Below are 17,850 nucleotides of genomic sequence, written 5' to 3'. Positions count from 1 at the left end.
TAGGTGTTTTTATGTTTGTTTGTTTTGGTTGATCTGCTGGTTGGTTTTTATACTGATTGTTTTCTTGATTGTTGGAGAGGTTGGTTTTTTTTTGTTTGTTGGTTTTTGTGTTTTGGTATTTATAGTGGTGGGGGGTTGGTGGGGCTTTTTGTTGTTTGTTTGGTCTTGGTGTTGAGTGGATTGTTGGGAGTGGTTTGTTTATTTTTTTTTTGTAATTGTATTTCTGTTGTTTTTTGGAGCTTGTTGGGTGTTTTATGGTTTGGGTACGGGTGTGGGATATTGTTTGTTTGTGTTTTTGTGTTGTTTTGGGAGGGTTTGTGGGCGGGTTTTTGGTAGTTGTTTTATTTTTTGTTTGTGTGTTTTGTTGTTTGATGTGTTTTAGTTTTTTTTGTTGGAGGTTGTTGTTTGAGCATTCTATGTCCATAGTGATTATTGATGGGTTGGCCATAGGAATGTTTTTGGTATTGTCACTGGGGGAGGTATGAGGATGCTTTCGTTCACACGTCATTCTGGCAGGCATGTGTTGTAGATGAGTTGGAAGTTCTCTGTGCTTCACTGAAAATCTGAATTTTAACGCGCTGAAGCTACGAGAGATTTGTTGAATTGAAGTCCCAATCTGTTCTATATGCAACATATGAAACTTGAAGCCTCCTCACATACACTGATCTTGGTTGAATTTCTGTATTTTTCAAGGAGGAGTATGCCTTTTAGGATTTAATGTGGAAATTATACAGACAAACCTTAATTGTTCTAGCGACTATCATTTGTTTTTTAATACATGTCTGGAGGGGTCTTTAAATAAGCATTGTTACTTAGGCTACACTAATACACAGTGTAACTCAGCATCTACTATGAATCAATATCATAAATGTTGGACTAATATCATCTGCAGAGTCTAGAGAAAGGTGGAAAACCTGACATTAGATGGGTTGACCTTCTGCCTCACCCGGTTACCACCATCTGTTGTGTTATTCTCTCTTGCTGCAAACATCTAATTTCCTCATGGGCATCTGATTCTAATCTTTCAAAACACATGATATTGTTTTGATAATGGGTTTTAATATCAGTATCATTATGATTAAATAGGAGGGTTTTTTTTTCATTTTCTAACACTGGTTTCATGTTCTAGACCTGCATTCAAATATCACCAGTGGGCCGACATCTCTGCTGCACCCAAACAGTTTAACAGCAACTTCATAGGAAAGATAGCAGAAATAAGTCCTCCACTGGCTGTGATGAATACATTACAGCTATATGTCATTTTCCATGTTGAGTTGTACTTATGAAAGGACAATATAATGCCATCTCATCAATAAATCACTCTACTATCTGCTGCTACATTTCCACAACAGTTAGTCAATATCAGCATTTTCACTCACAGGAAATCATGTGGACATTGTGTGCAGTGTGTGTTGTTTGTGTGTGTGGTGTGTGTGGTGGTGTGGGTGTGTGTGTGTCTGTGTGCTAAGTGTCAAAGTGCACTGTGAAAGCAACCGTGCTGTGAAGCTTTCATAATTAGAAAGACCTTCTCTTCCATCACGGAAGATATTTGTTTGACATTAACTGAGGATGCCCTGAATGTCAGACAGTGACATACAACAAGCCCCGAGTTGCGGATCAGCATGTAATAATCCACAAGCAAGCAGCATTATACTGATCATCTTGAATGCTTTTTACATCAACAAAGACTGCAGCATAGACTTTGCGTTGATCGCTGAGGTGCAAACAATTGGAAATAAAATTGAATGCTATGAATGCTGCCCAAACCTCTGCTTCCCCACCACATACACACAGCTGGGGGTTCTTATTTTACTGATTTGTGGCTCAAAGTGTTCAATATTGGATGAAAGATATCATCAAGTATCAAGTACATAGCCATACGAAAAAAAAACAAAGTATGTGATATGAATATGAAAATTGTGAAATAAGCCAATAAATGTTGTAAACACAGCTCAATGTTATAAAATGCCACATCTTCTTTTCACAATAACAGAGCTTACAGCAGTTGATTTAAATTTTATATCGTTTTTATTCCAAAACATCATTTTTCCAAGGTCTGTTTTTATTTCATGCATTAAAAAAAGATACGTTCCACTCATTTAATAGGTACTGTATAGTTTATAATAATACAGTCTAACACAACAGCCCTGCAACCTTTATGAAAGTTATCTTGGAACAGTTTTAAAGATGTGTTGATTCACCTTTTCTTTGAATTATTTTGTTATACTGAGGGGCATATGTAATAATTAGTCTACCATCTTTAAAATAAATAGGGTAAAGAAATGTAGCAGCAAATTGTAAAAAAACAAAAAGTAAAAAAACATTGTGTGTATCATATTAATCAATGTTTAAACTTATATGGACATGTAATATCATCGACAACTACAGTATTCATTGGAAACCGTGAGGCCAGATGAGTCCATAAAAAGCTTTATTGTGCAGACATGCAACACGAGACAGCAATGAAAGCTTATCGTATAATAATCAAGGGATTGCTCCATTAAATCAAGTTATTAAAATAAACACACACACAAAAAAAACAATCAAACAAATGGAGTTTGTGCCAGTAGGTAGAATATAATGGATGTTATAACTGTCTGCCTATATATCTGTGTCCCTCTGCTTGTCTGTTTTCTGTGGCAGGAAATTACATATTTGGCAGCCAACACGTTGTTTCTTTTCCCCTAGAATGAGTGGTAATCTCTTCCTATCTATCAAACTTTGGAAAGAATTCCTCTCTAATATTTTCTATATTTTTGGCATTGTGTGAGAAGTGTAATTCTGTCTCTACAGCTCCCTCATCACAATGACAGCACAGCCTGTCCTCTCTGGGCAGCCAGGTCTGCCTGTGTCTGTCCCTCTTTATTGCCAGGCGTATGGTCACATGTCTGTCCATTGCCACTGTCTGTCTCAGATTGTTGTCAGTTACTGTGGTTAGGTCGCCTGGCACAGTATTTTGTCTGTTCAGGGCCAAATATGTTTCTAACACGTGTTGTGAACGTGTAATATCGTTCCAATAAGTAATGTATTATTCTTTCTCTTTGGTTATATTTTGGTTAGGTCTAATCTTCTGAGCGATAGTGTAAGGTCAACTAGGGTTTGTGATGTCAGAAGGTGAAAGGTCAGTCAGCCTCAGGACCAGTTGGCTGAAAGGACTCCTTTCTATGTGCAACTCTTGTTAGGAGGGCTTTATAATGGTAACAGGCAGGGTCACAGGATTGTGTTTGAATACTATAAGTAAAGGATATTGGTCTAATTCAGCCCTGTATGTAGAGTTTGGGTTTTTCCTTTGTACTTGGAGAATACTTACAGGTGTCAGTTGGATCCATGTCCCATATTTTGAGCCATGTCCCAATTGGTATTTGGATCTGAACTGAATACTTGATGGCATAGAAAGCCTCTCTTTTGAGTTCTTTCATAGCAGAGCAGAAGTTTTCTTTGGAACTAATTTGTAAACCCTGGTAAGTACAGCCATTTCTTTGTTCTTTTTTGGGTCCCACCTATTCTAAAAGTTGGGTAATTTCTTTGTAACCTTCATCTTTTTTAGAAGGTGATACTTTTGGTCATCTTCGTGTTGACTGTCAGGCCTCAGTACTGATGGAGAATACACAGGCTCTGCTGAAGACCCTCTTTAGGAGACAGCATGACTAGATCGTCTGCATAAAGCAGACGTGTGATGTCTGCGCCTCAAAGAGTGAGACCAGGTGCTGGTGAAGCCAGTTTGTGGATATAAAAATTTAATAGGGCAGGGCTGAGGTTACAGCCTTGCTTCACCCCTCCACCCTGTGGGAAGAAGTCTGCGCCTCCAATTTTTTATTTTCATATATTGATTTAATTACTTCAAAAGACTTCCCCCAATACCACTAAAGCAATCCCTCATGCCAGACTGAATCAAAAGCAGAGCATGCATGAATTGTGCCTTTCTTCTGGTTTACATATTTATCAATTAGTGTGTGTAGGGTGAAAATGTGGCCAGTTGTTCTGTAGTTGGGAAGGTATCCAATCTGACTTTTAAGACATTGTGCTCGAGGAGGAAGTCTAAAATTCTTGAATTTCGAAAACTTACTTGGGTAACGAAAGTTACTACTTACACAGATGCCTCCGTAGTTGTTGCAGGAAATTCTGTGGTCAGTATGACAGCCGTGGGCCAAAATGGGTAAAAATGATCACATTTTCTTTGCCTTTTGTGAAGATTCTGATAGATACCATGTATTTCGTTCATTTAACACATACATTTGAAAAAAGGTGAATATGACCACCGTGGCTGTTCTGGTGTTAAACCAGCAGGTGGCGTCAGTAATACAGCTCAGATCACAAAGGACTGAAGGACAGACAGAACCTCGATCATAACAGCTGACCTTTTCTGTTTGGATTGTATCCGGGAGACTTTACCAATCACTCTGCTCCTCCCTTTAGGTGTGAGTAACAGCCACCAACCTGTTCATGGACACATCACAGAAACAATACAACAATACGTTACTCACAGCCTATTAAATCCCCCTAAACTCGGTCATTTCCCAACAGTGTGTCGCATAATTGTGCTCGCTCTAACAGTTTAAGTCATTAAATCACACCATTATCACCTCAGACAGCCTGTATACGCATTGTTCTTGTAGTAGTTTCCATTGTTGCTCTTCAATGTCCTACATTTCACTGTAAGTTGGACACACACACACACACACACACACACACAGAGACACAGACACAGGCGGCCCACACGGTGACCCCACGGTTCTGCCTCGTGTTTCCGAAACTTACGGAGATTCACCGGAGCCGCAGCGACCCGGCCCCTCCCGCCCCCCTCCTCCCCGCTACAGTTACTCTCCCCTCGGCTCCACTCCGAGGAGGAACCCGGTGCCCCCTGGCTGATCGTTTCCAATTACGTTACCCCAAGATGGAGGTCTGCAGATGGCACTGCTAGCGTCTACGAGTCGCCGTAATCGTCCGTGTGTCTTTAATGACCCTTTCGTCGGGACAGGAGTGATTTTGTGCCGTCTTTTTGTCGATTTTTTGGGGGATCTACTTGGGAGATACTGAGCTCCAGGTTCGGGTTGTGGCAGCCATGAGCTCCGGGGAAGGAGCGGAGGAGACGACGAAGGACGCCAGCGACATAGCGGCGTTCTTCAAGACCGGTAAGCCCAGAAATGAGTGGAAGAGGTCGGACTGTGTTCAGAGAGAGAGCTGGTCCGTTTGGTCCGGCTACGTGAGGGACATTGTTCCCGTCTGTGTTGACTGTTTTGGGGCTCAGACAGTGAAGTATGGGGAAGGCTTTAGTCGATGAATTTCATAACTGTTGTTCTAAACGAAGTGTCCAACAAATTGTGATGGTCAGAGCATTTGTGGAAATGTGTGAAAATGGGTTTCTTGGATGCATTTGTCCAACTACATTAGATAGCCTATCCCGACTGTGCAGCCAGGCAACGTTAGCTAGAGCGCTAATTGAGCGAGTTCCATCTTCGGACAGCTCTCCTGTATTTGGCAGAGCTTTGGCTAGCTGGCTTTCTTTGTACTTTTTCTTGAAAATACATTAAATCTGTGTTTTGCCCTTTTCACGGCACTACGTAAACTCTCACACAATACTGTCTGCTGTCAAAGTGAGGACGTAAAATATAAGTTTGACCCAGTAAACGTCAGGAGAAAGGAAAGCAGAGGAACCGCAAATGTAGCTGTGTTCCCCGTCCTGCTCGAGCCCGGACCAAAGCGACCTTTTATTATTAAGATTAATTAAGTGTAAAAATAGCACATGGGTTAAAAATATTTGTTTTGTCCAAATCCAGTGGAATAAGTGTAGATTTTGCTGAAGCGATAAAAGAAGCAGGTCAGGGCTGTCCGATAATGGACTGGTGTGTTAACGAACTACTTCCAACATTAGCTTCCAGTGTTAGCATGTAGGCTAGTGCATCCTGTATCAGATTGGGTGAATCCTGTCTGCTTGGTGGGCTAACAAATGCTAGCTAGCTTAGCGTCGCTAGCTTGGCTTTGAGTTGACAAAGCTGCCGTGTGTCTGAACAGCTTGTCGGCGGATTCAGTACGAGCGTGTGTCTCTTTTAAAGTCACTATTCCGGTGTCTCATTGTTTGTTGTTTTCCGCGCTGTCCGGATAAAAACAGCACAACTAGAGCAGCTATGTAAACAATACATGGCGTGGCACATACAGCCTGGGTGTGCACTGTGCAGGGTAAGCTAGCTGTGTAAGAGCTATCGAGGCCAAAAAGGCTGCCTGTGATCAATATCACGGTCTGTCGGTTGTGGTAAAAGCCCCATAATGTCAGTGACACTGATTTATTCGTACACCACGGACGAACTGTTGTTTTTATCCACGGTTAGAGGCTGCCCACTAGCATGTAGGTGATTGTTGAAATGAGCTAAGCAGGCTAATTAAACAGCAAGGACTGGGACTTGAAGTGTGACACGGGCCTACAGTGATTTCAAGGGCTGCAACAATGGCTCATAAACTGTGAAATCCAGGGGAGCAAGATTTAAGGGGTCCGAGAAATATATGGTTAGGTTTTATTTTACCCAGCAGGCTTTGCGCAGTGAAACCATATGGTGTCTTATTTGTTATCCACTTCCATACCTCCATGTAATGTACAGTATGCACTATTATACAGTTGGTATAAAGATGAATATGCATACTTTTAATTGGAGTGTACTGGGGTAAGGTTGAATGAAATGGTTGTGCGTGGGGGAAATGCCTGTCCATTTGTGGGTCTTTGACATTGAAAAAGCTCATGGGCTGCACATTGCACATACCAGATGACCCTCTACCGATGTTCACTGACTGCAAGCGGTGAATTGGGTCCAGTGCCTGATGACATGTCTACCAGTATCATCATCCAACTCCTCCTGTAGCACTTTCTCCATGAACCGACAGTCGCCTTTTTGTAGTATATGTGCAGTTGTAGTTAGCGAGTTAACGTATCCAGCTGATGAAAGTGTGAGCTACTCAAATATGAGACTGTGGCATTGAGAATAATAATACACTGTGTCTACTGTTCAGAAGCCAAATCACTGGCTGTTCTGGTGCATATGTTGGCCCATTGTGGAAGAACTGAGATTCTGAAGTACAGTTAGAGGGGTGTAAACAAGGACGAGAATGCGGAGTATTGACATCCAGCCTCTGGCTCCTGTGGTTTTGTGTCTGGCGAGATAATAAGCACAGAGGGAAGTTCAGTATCTGTATTGAGCTGATCTGATGGTTTCCTCTTAGGGAGAGAGGCAGGCGAGAGGCATCCTGTAACTCACTTGCAGCCACACTTTGAGTGTGTTTTGTTGATGGTGCACAGCTGCAGCCATTTTGCTTCACTGTTAATCAGATCTGTTGTCAATTTGCTGTATAATTATAATATTTACATATGCCTCCTTTTCTTATTGCCACAAGTCCATCTGTTGCAGTTTTAGTTTGTAGTTAAGAAATAGCGTTTTCTTTACCAGTAGAGCACTTAAACCATATATTCACTTAATTTGTTTGTCTGAGAGAAGCAGTGACACAGATAATTAGTTTTGTTGCATTTACATTTTTGTATCAGTGGTGGGCTGCTACTGCTGGAATGATGAGAGAGAAATTGAGGAGGAAATGAAAGCAGATCTGTGCCTGTTCTTGACAAAAACACACTTGAAGGATCATGAATGAACAATTCATGCCACTATCTGCTGCTGGTGTTAAAATCATAAGAATATTTTAACACTCATTTCATGCCAGCAGTCTCTTAATCTGCACAGTAATGGACAGTTATTGAAGTCATGTCTCCATTCAAACAGTAACTTAAACCACAACAAACCTTTACCCAACCTCCACTCCGTCTCTAATGTTAACCAACATTTTGACTTGATGACTGATTTCCCTAGACTAGTTTATCTTTCTGGGATTCCCAATTTTTTTGTAGTTAAAGCTAAACATGACCTTCTGGCACTTAACTACAATTGTGGATGTTTTACTGACAAAACGCTACCATAATCTGCTTTCTTAGTCTAACTACCATCCTACATGAAGATCCTTTTAGGAGCATGTGTTTTTTTTTTTGTTTTCTTCACAAACACAAGTACACCTTGTTGAACACACCTTAAGGTATACTTAGCAGTGATTATGAGGTATGTGTTACTGATTGTGCGACAGTTTCAAACAGCTGCTCTTCATGGTAAATATGAGCCAAGTTATTTCTCAGGTGGTACTGTTGATTTGTTCTTCAGTGTTGTTGTACCGAGTCCCCGGCGCCATCAGCTGATGTCACTGAGCGCAACAGTACAGTAATTGGCAAGACCACCTACTGTACGAGATAATAATAACTATGGGCAGATGTTTACTGTAAACATGAGATTGGATTTGGTTAACAGTGATTTTTCAAAGTGCAAGTCATGCCCATTATCTAGCGTCCAAACAATGTGTACCTACTGGGGACATCAGAAATGCTTCTAGTGACCCCTTCCTGCTCATTTGTGAGCACTCTGTCTGCTTTTCTTTTTCAACCCCGACCGCCACTGAATTAATTTGTGTGGTTATTGGCTCAAACACACTTCTATAAGGAGCATTCTTGTGTAATGTTGACAATCACTCATTTCAGTAGTGAAACCGGTACTGAAACCACTACAGGCCAGAGTATAGTCAGTCTACCAACAGATATGTACAGTAAGCCGTTGGAAGGTTGGAGCGTCACGTTCGGCTCCCCACCCCCTTTGTTTTGCTCACGAACTTCCTCCTCACAGATTTGGGAGTCTTGTTTTGACACGCACAGGTTTGAGTGTCTTGCCACAGGCTACGCTTTTCTCCCCCTTCATCCCCAGCTCCATCCTCATCTCTTTTTCCATCCTTTGGCATTTGGTCTCTTTGTCTTTCTCATGTCCTCCCTCTTTGCTTTCTTCCTTTACTCTCCGTCTGAGCGTTCATTCGCCAGCGTCTGTTTCATGTTTTCCTCCTTCCCTAGTTCTTGTTGCGTCGTGTTGGGCCTCTCCATCCTGATGCAAAATGACAACTAATAAAAAAAACAAAAAACCGAGCTTCCCCCCGTCTCTCTCCCCTGTCTTCCAGACTGGAATTAATACCTAAGCCTCAGAGCTCTGAAAGGGGGAGTTTTGTTGTGGCGTGTTGTCAATCATCAAGTTATTCCACTCCAAACATATCTTTGGCTACACTGATGACTAAGAGGCTGAAATAGTGTTGATTTCATATAGTTATTACTTGTTGCTAGTGTAGGGTATTATTCACGGTAGGGGAGGAAAAGAAATGCCGAGCCTTCATGAATGAATGTTTTAGAGGCTAAAACGTGCCGTTCACAAGGTCGCTCTGTATGTTTGAATGAGCATCAGTGTGTACGTGTGTTTGTGCAAGAAAGACAAGCAGGACAGAGACAGAGAAATCTGATCCAGAGCATGCATTTATGACTCAGGCCCATTCACCCAGGATGAGGTCCACACACACACACACACACACACAGCAAGCACACACACACACACACACAGACTAATGGATATTGATCCAGGAGATGGAGACTGATTGAGGTCCCTCAGTAAAGGTTTCCTCCAGGCTTAAAGCTGCCAAGTCAGACACTGAGCAGAAGCTAAAGCCTAATGCTATACAAAGCAGATTTCTTTTTATCACCCCCATGTTTATGGGATGGAAGTAAACAGAGGATTGGTACATCACAGATCAATGCCAGTGAATGATCGAAGGCTAGGTTTGTCATTTTGTTTTGTTCCTTTCTCAGTCACTTTTTAAACTGAAGTACTTCACAGTTAGTTCAGAGCCTGTGCTCACAGACATGGTATTGGTTGGGGAGCTTGTGAGAGACATGTTTTGAAAAAGCAGAAGAGGCTGAGATGGCCTGCCTTTCAGTCCCTGTTATGAGCCACCAAAGCACTGAGTCCTACATCCTACACACAGTGCAACTCAATAGTGCCTGATGACATCAGACTTAGTTCCCTGAACAGAAACAAAGTGCTTTCACCCACTCTTACTCCCGTAACCATGCTTTCTCAACTGGTGGGTTGCAGACTTGTTCTGAATGGGTGCAATCAATGGAATCAATTTTACATGCTCAGCTATCTGACATATTTGAGTTTTATTTTTGGCAGAAGAGCATCCACAAACATCTGTTCATTTAAAAACAGGCTGTTTTGTTAGCTTTGCTTATTTTGCGTGTAAACAGAGTTATGTAGTAGTTGTTGTTAATTCTATCCACATTCATTCAGCATGCAGTTGTAATGTTCATACTAATTGTATTAGTAGAGTAATGTTCTCTGATTGCAGGGATTCAAATATATTATTACATATGTTATGTTAAAAGAATATGACAGCGTATTTACTGGCTGTATGACTGCTCCGTGTGTAAGATGCCAATTATATCACTATATCTATATATCTCGTTATGTGTACATTTTTTATTTAATAATAAACTGGAAACAGGATTTTAAAACCTGAATTATCAACCTAAAGACAAATCAAAACTACTACAACAACACCTCGGCAGATGTGAATTTTAAGGGCAGCAAATGTATCCAAAACGATATTGGGAGAGGAAAAAGTTTCATCTGTGCATCCCTACGCTACCGCTAAAATCTCTGATGGTAGACAAATTGCCCCTCCCCTACCTCCAAATATCTAAATAATGAGGTGCAGTAAGAAAATGAGCAGAATTTATCTGCAACCGGGCTTCAGAGCACAGAACTCATTGGATTAAAAAGACAAATTTGAAGTAGTTCAGGCTGAGGGGAACTCTTTTCAACACTCTGGCATCATGTGGTTCACAGTACAAGGGGCTTCGTGATAGGCAGCCGCTGTTCTCTCTCAATTGCTTTTCACACTTACTCACACAAGCACTTTCTGATGCCCTGTTCCCACTGACCCCGTCGCAGTCTCCTCCAGCTCGTCTTCTCACTGTCTTTATATTAAGATCACAACGTACATTCACATCAAGTGCCCATTTTTACTCGCACACACATGCTCCGCTGCAACATATCAGGTGCCTCACACACACCTCTAAGTAACAGTACTATTGTGCAACAGAGAGGAGTGAATAGAATAAATGGAAGCCAGCTGGAGGGAAGGATGATGGTAGGTTATGAGATTTTAGCCTTTTATTTAGCCAGGCAGCTTCAATCAGGAGCAAATGGATGGCTGCGTAAAAAGCTTTTTAGAAAGGGCTGGAGATTAAACTAAAACATGGGGATAAAAAAAACACTCCTTCTACACGAACCGTTCCCTTTATTGTGACATTAGAAATGAGATTTTCAGTCAGAAAGGCATTCATCCCTTAAAATGAAGCACAAATACAAACACTGAACACATGGTAACAAAACGGCCGACCATCATGTCCTGAATAGCAACCTTTTTCTGTCATACACTCATATTTCTGCAGAGCAAATTGCATAAAATGCTGAAAATATCAGTTGGTTACAAAGTAAAGAGTAAATAATGTAAATTGCTCTCATTTCCCCATGAGTAGTTGTGTATACACATATCTTTCTCATCACAATAAGAGGGGCAGGTACATTACATTTTGAAAGCAGATTACAACTAGCAGAGCAAGCCAAACCCCTTCAATCTGCTAGGAGGGCAGTTTCAGTTTTTTTGGCAGTATGATCAACATTTTGGTAAATCATTAGCATCCAAACACAGAGAGTTGCCAGGCTCTCGGTTCAATGAGAAGAACGACGTGGCGGGTCAGGATTAGTGCAGGTAGCCTGTGTGTTTGGGCCAGAAGGGATATGTTTGGCAAATCACCTTGAAGAATACCGACTATTACTCCACATCATGTGACACAATCTGTGACTGTAGTCTGAAAGCGGGACATGTTACAAAAGTTACACCACTCCACAGCAACAACTTGAGCAACTCCTTCTTTTTTAGTATTGTGTTAGCAAATGATTGATGATTTTAGACACCCAGCAGATACGTAGCATCATTGGCATCAATTTGGATTCGTGTTTCTGGCCACCTGATGAATGTAACTCCAGCATTCACTCTCCTTTTAGTCTGTTTTTGGTCTCCACTAATTGCTAAATGCTCTATTATGTTCACCAGCTATGCGCTAACTGTGTTTGTCGGCTGTTGGCCGCTGAGCAGCTAGTATGCAGTGGGGTTCATATATGTTTCTGGCTGAAAATAGTCGCTTGCTACAGTTAAAAAGTGCAAGCTGAGATAGTGAATCAAAACAGTAAAGTTGCCAGAAAACCAAAACAATCAGCTGAAAAATGGTTCCCTGGAAAATTTTGGTTAAACAGTTTCTGTGGTGAACCTGATGCCAAGCTGGCACAAAACAACATCTTACTCATGGTCTCTGTTGCTGATCTGTGTATCAAATCACAGGCTTGTAAGGACTGGTCATCTGGGGGAGGTTTACTTTGGCATTACAATGACGTACTCCAGTGTACAAAATCTGATTTTATTTCAATGTGCAGCTGATTTAATGTCAGAGGTTTAAAAAAAAAAATGTAATGGTGTCAGTAGGGCAGTAACCGTTTTCCTGTCTGAACCACACTAGATTTAGTGGTTTGAACCAATCAGACAGAGGCTGAATTAGGAATTTTTATTGATAACTAATTGATAACACACCTACAAACACAGACCAGGAACCAGTAACTAAACTACCTTGCAACGTGTAAATAATGGGAACAATCTACCAGCCGTATCTGAGGTTATTGATATTGAATTGAGAAATTACTGACTAAATTTAAGATTTTTGGAACTGCCACGGTAACAGAAAAAGAGTGAAAATATGTTTTGACCTGACAGATTGGGGTCCACAGCCGAAATGATCGGAAAACCCGGCCCAGATGTCTGGCTAGACTAAACACTATAATTTTTCAATCAGAACACGGTGAGCGAAGCCATCAAAAGCCATGAAGTCAAATGAATGGCAGCGCTGGGGCTGTTTGTAGCCCAAAGCATGTATGATGTCAGCGTGAACTCTAAGGCGTACCACAGTAATACAAACCTAAACCAGAACAAAAAGCACCAGGTTGCATTTCAGAGGGAGTAATGTTCACTTCCCTGATAGTCAGATGCTTGTAAACAAGTTTTGTCTTTCTCTGGATGTGCCGTACATGGCAATGTGAAGAGCGGCCTGTAACAGCTTACCAATGAGGTAGGGAAGGTTTGACCCGTGAATGTCTAGTTAAACTGCAATGAAGTCATTGCAGAAATGGATGTAATGAGATTGCCTTAGATGTGCATGTTGATAAGAATATATAGTGAATATATGGCAAAAGTATACAATGTTTTGATGTTATTAATAATATAGTGAGCAGATTGCAGATCCTCTCAGAGAGGGTATGTGTGGGAAAGCAGACTGGCCAGGAACTGTTTTAACAACAAATCTGCTTACTTATACAGGAATATATACATGATGTGTTTGAGAGCAGAGCTATGTGGCAGCCATACAAGTCCCTGTTCTTGTGTGTCGGTGCAATGTTGTCAGCTCTAACAGCATTAGGCATGTTAGAGGTGAGAGTTCATTGGATTACACACGGACCTAATCTAATCTGGTGTTTATTCTCTGGGATTACTGTGTGTGTACGAAAACACACATTTTCAATCGCAGGCGTAGGGTTGCAGAGAGGGAGGTGGGAGGCAGGAAGGTGGACATCTGGTTCCTCAGTGCGCGCACACACACACACACACACACACACACAAACAAACATTTGGACATTTTCGGAAATGTGATTATTTGCGTTCTCGCCAAAAGTTAGATGAGTTAGTTCTTTACCACTCTTATATCTGTCCATGAATATGAAGCTGGAGCCAGCCAGACAACGCCGGGGGTCTCCTTTCTGTGCACTCGCCATGTTTCTACAGTAGCCCAGCAGGGACAAACCAAACACTGTCCGCAGATAGGGCCTTTTGTGTTTTTTTTCATGCCCACCGTTGATTCTCCCTCACACTTCACAGCCCGTTCTCATTTCCAGGTCGTCTAATACAGACGTGAGTGGTGTTCAGTTAGTTGCAATGTAGAACTTCACAGCTAGATGCCACTAAATCCTACACACTGGTCCTTTTAAATTGGGAACTATCTGATCAAAGAATAAGTAAACAAACCGACAAATCTGACCATGCATTTGATGAACTTTTGGTACCTAGCAGTTACAGTTTATAGTCTATACTGAGTACTATGGACACATTTGGGTGGCTACCAAAAGCAGTATGGAAGCCCTATACCAGACATTAAGGCCATGTGTCATTTTTAAGGTTAAAGCAGTGGTGTAATTCAGATATTGTATCAGAAATATGCATAGTAAAGACAGCTGTGTGCAATACATGTGAAGGTTATATCCTGCTTTCATGTCCACCAAACAAGGCTGGGCTAGCAGTCTGTCACCATGGTAACAACAGCCACTATGTCTGTCTGTCTGACCTAAGCTATGTGTTTCCTAACCAGCGTTCCGTGTGTAAACCAGGTCGGCAAAGTCCTGTGCTGTCACTGAAGCTTTACTGCTCACACAAACGGAGACACAGGTTGCCGCCCAGATACGGACAAGATAAGACCAAAGGCCAGCCGATAAGAGCTAATAGTGACTGTCGGTGTCTACGCTCTTGATATGGGCCGGTTGGTTCCAGGGTGGATCACACGCTGCATTTCGATGCATCAAAAACCACGTTTACCCGTGGTGCCACTCAAATGCACCTACAAAAAAAAAAAGTTTGTTCATGTAGTAAGATAGCTGTCAATCAGAATACTTGTGAACCAGGGCAAGCAGAGCAAAGTATTTACAGTCTGTTTCCAAGTAGGTGATGAGAAGTGAACAGAGGGCTTTTGAGTGAGTGGCAGTTGTCTTTGGCTATACTGTTTTGCGCTGTTGGATAAGAGTTATTTAAAAGTATAATATGTTAGTCAATTAACCAGGGAATTGACATATTAGTGTGTTTGTAAAATATGTAAATGAAAGAGTTTTTGGCTTGTTTAAATCCCCTCTTAGGAACCACTGAAACACACACACACACGCGGACACACGCACGCAAACCTCTCGCCTCTCTGTGTGTGTTTATAAAAAGGAGCTTGTCCCACTTTTCCCTCTCATCTGCCGTGCTCTCGTTCGGTAATTTCTCCGGCGTGACAGCTAATTGGTGTGAGCTCGGGGAAAATTTGCCGCCCCGCCGCCGTCTTCTTAAAACAAGCTGGAACGAGAGGGGGAATAGAGTCGAGGGGGCCGAGAGAAAGATGGAGAGAAAATGGAGAAGACAGGAGGTAGGTTGTAGGGGCGGTGGGGTGCACAGGTTGCAAGCGGCCGTGGAATCACATGTGCAGATAATCATTTTCTTTACGCATTCTTGTAAGAGGAGCATAAACAAAACAATAAGCCTTGGAGTGAGTGAATGATTTTATTGTCCTGTTGGAGGGAAATAAGGAAGTCTATTCAGAGAGAGAGAGTGAGAGAGAGAGAGAGAAAGAGAGAGAGAATAATGAAAAGAGGAGAAACGTAGATGTGAGAGCTGTGTTAACAGAGTTTCTGCTGGTTAATGAAAGAGGTCAGTAAGAGAATTGAATCTGCTTGCAATTGATTAGGATCAGTGTGAAAGATTTGCCAGAATGGTCTCTGCTCCTATTTTGAGAGTAGAAAGAGACAGAGAGGAAGAGTGAACCAAACTAGGACAAGTCCTGAAAGACCATTGTACTCCTTTTTTCTTTGGGTCTCCAGTGCATTCAAAACTGCTATCTCACTGTTGCCCTCCCCATCTCGCTCACTTTCACTTTCTGTCTCTTCCTCTGGCTACTTTTCACCCCGTTTCTGTCCCGATAAGGGCCAGTAAGCGAGAGAAATTGATCCACTGTAAACATCACAGTCGGTGGCCTTTTGTGTCTTCAAGCAAATGCTATGGACCACTGAGGTCCTTGAGAGGGTCCCAGAGGTCTGCAGAGAAATGAGAAACAGTTAAAAGCAGTGGCCTTCAGGGCAGAGCTTATATAGACTTTTATTTTTATCTTTTTATCTTGGCTACAAAATCTTACAGGGGCCATTTGCCATTTGTTTTTTGCAAAATCAGAAGTTCTCAAAGAAGATATTCTGGTGTCGGTCAGCCATGATCCACCCTGATCCTCCCCCCAAGCGGATGTACTTTTTAATCATCTAGGTACACACAAACTACACAGTCGTGCATTAGGGATGCTCCAGTCCACCTTTTCTTTTAGGTGCCATGAAGATGCCTGATCCTATACTAGTGATCTCTCTCTCCCAACTATAAAATGTTTTCCACGTCGCCCTGAACATATTGGGATTATCTTTTACATTATATAAAATTGCTTTGGTGGTTAACAAAAAAGAGGCAGCAGACCACTGTAACTGACTGAATGTAACCAGAAGAAACACTGACTTTATAATGGTATTGATAGACAAACAGTTTTTGATATGGATTGGTCACAGTACTGGATTCCGCAAAATTGAGATCAGTATCTGCGATCAGGATGCAGAGCATCAGATTGGCGCCTGTTGGTCTCTAGCAAGTATGTGAACAGTGCCGCTTGCATCACTGCTGCTTCCCTTCACAAACAGATTTAGTATGAAGCAAATATATCACAATCTTTAGGTACAGTTAAAGGGGAACTCCACTAATTTCACACATCACATTCTGTATACAGGTATTACTGCATATGAGGAAGAGGTTGTATAATGCCTTTTGTGGATATATAGTTAGATAGGTAGTTGTGCAAAGAATGATCAATTTCCTCAAGTAACGCCTTGCGAGTCAGCATTGATTGGGGCTGAAGACTACAAGTTTGGAAAATCTGCAGTGGTGTGGCGTTGGAAAGAAGTGATTTTACCGCCCCGCTCCTCATCTCTGCTTGAGGCTACATTAGCAGCGACTATTACAACATATCCGAATCTCAGACCTAGCTGCTGGCAGTCGAGTTGCGTTGTGGGTAATGTAGGCACCAGGCTACAAATGTGTCGTCTAATATTGCAGTGTTGGCAGAGAACTAATGAACATCACGGCTGAATTAACAAAGAAAGGAGCAGCAGCTGCAGAAACTCAAGCTTCTACAGAAATCCGCAGAAAACCTCACCGTACCGATCACTTTGTTTGACTAAGATGTTATCTCTGTGCATAAATACCACAGCAATGAGCATTTGACTCCAAAAACCAAAGACCAAGATAACCAACACACAAAACTCTTTCATTTTCACTTGAAGTTCAGTATTACCTACCACTCGACTATTGTGATCATGAGTTTCACAGGTTGACGTCACAAGTTTCACTCTCACCACCTACAGCTCCGTGCCAAGCAACAAAATTCCTCTCAGATGGCTGATCCCTTAGGTATTATATTGTTAAAGGTGTTGTCCGTGGCCCTTGACATTTAAATGTTCGCTAACCTCCTACAGCAGTATCTAGCGCTCCACTCTCAAAGACAACTTTGACAGCATGGTATTGCTCATTGTTTTTGCGCCTCACTCCTCATTCTAGTCGGTGTGAGCCAGACAGTAGGTATTTTTAAATGAAAGGGGGTCTTTCCTTTTTGTGTATGAGTCAAACGATGAGTGTGCCTGCCGAGAAGGAAAAGGCAGGGGCCCACAGAAAGGGTGGTCTTGTGTTAATGTGGGCTCAGACAGAAACAGTGTGTGTCGGGACAAGAGCCTGTGGAAGGGAGCTCAGTTTGGGATACAGTATAGCCTGTGTTCACCGGAGCTGAGGTCCAGGTGAGTTCCCTGTATCCGAGTATTTGCATGTTTCCGAGAGATGGGAATTCTGGTGTTTCACGAGATTGGACCACTTGCAGTTTTTTTGCTTTGTCATTTCCTCAACGGCAGTAAGATGCGTGTGTGATCTGTTTAGCTTTATTCAAATAGCATGGTTAATGTTTTAACCGTGGGCTTATCCTGCTATGGATTGCAACAAAGTTGGCTTGGTCTGTGTGTGTGTGTG

The 17,850-nt window shown here is 41.9% G+C and overlaps 1 protein-coding gene across 1 annotated transcript in view; it reads left to right on the top strand.

Annotated features, from left to right (window-relative positions):
• The first annotated feature begins 4,818 nt into the window (after positions 1-4,818).
• trioa (trio Rho guanine nucleotide exchange factor a) overlaps positions 4,819-17,850 on the top strand; it is a 68,797-nt gene continuing 55,765 nt past the window's right edge. Inside the window, exon 1 of the mRNA XM_035680950.1 lies at positions 4,819-5,132. Within this exon, the coding sequence (XP_035536843.1) occupies positions 5,063-5,132 (70 nt within the window). The 5' untranslated portion in view covers positions 4,819-5,062. The remainder of the gene's footprint in view (positions 5,133-17,850) is intronic.

Source organism: Morone saxatilis, unplaced genomic scaffold, assembly GCF_004916995.1.
Source record: "Morone saxatilis isolate NCDOM2014 unplaced genomic scaffold, NCSU_SB_2.0 Contig9, whole genome shotgun sequence".
Classification (NCBI taxonomy): Eukaryota; Metazoa; Chordata; class Actinopteri; family Moronidae; genus Morone; species Morone saxatilis.
Note: the sequence above shows the minus strand (reverse complement) of the source record. Positions and strands in the feature narration are given on the sequence as shown.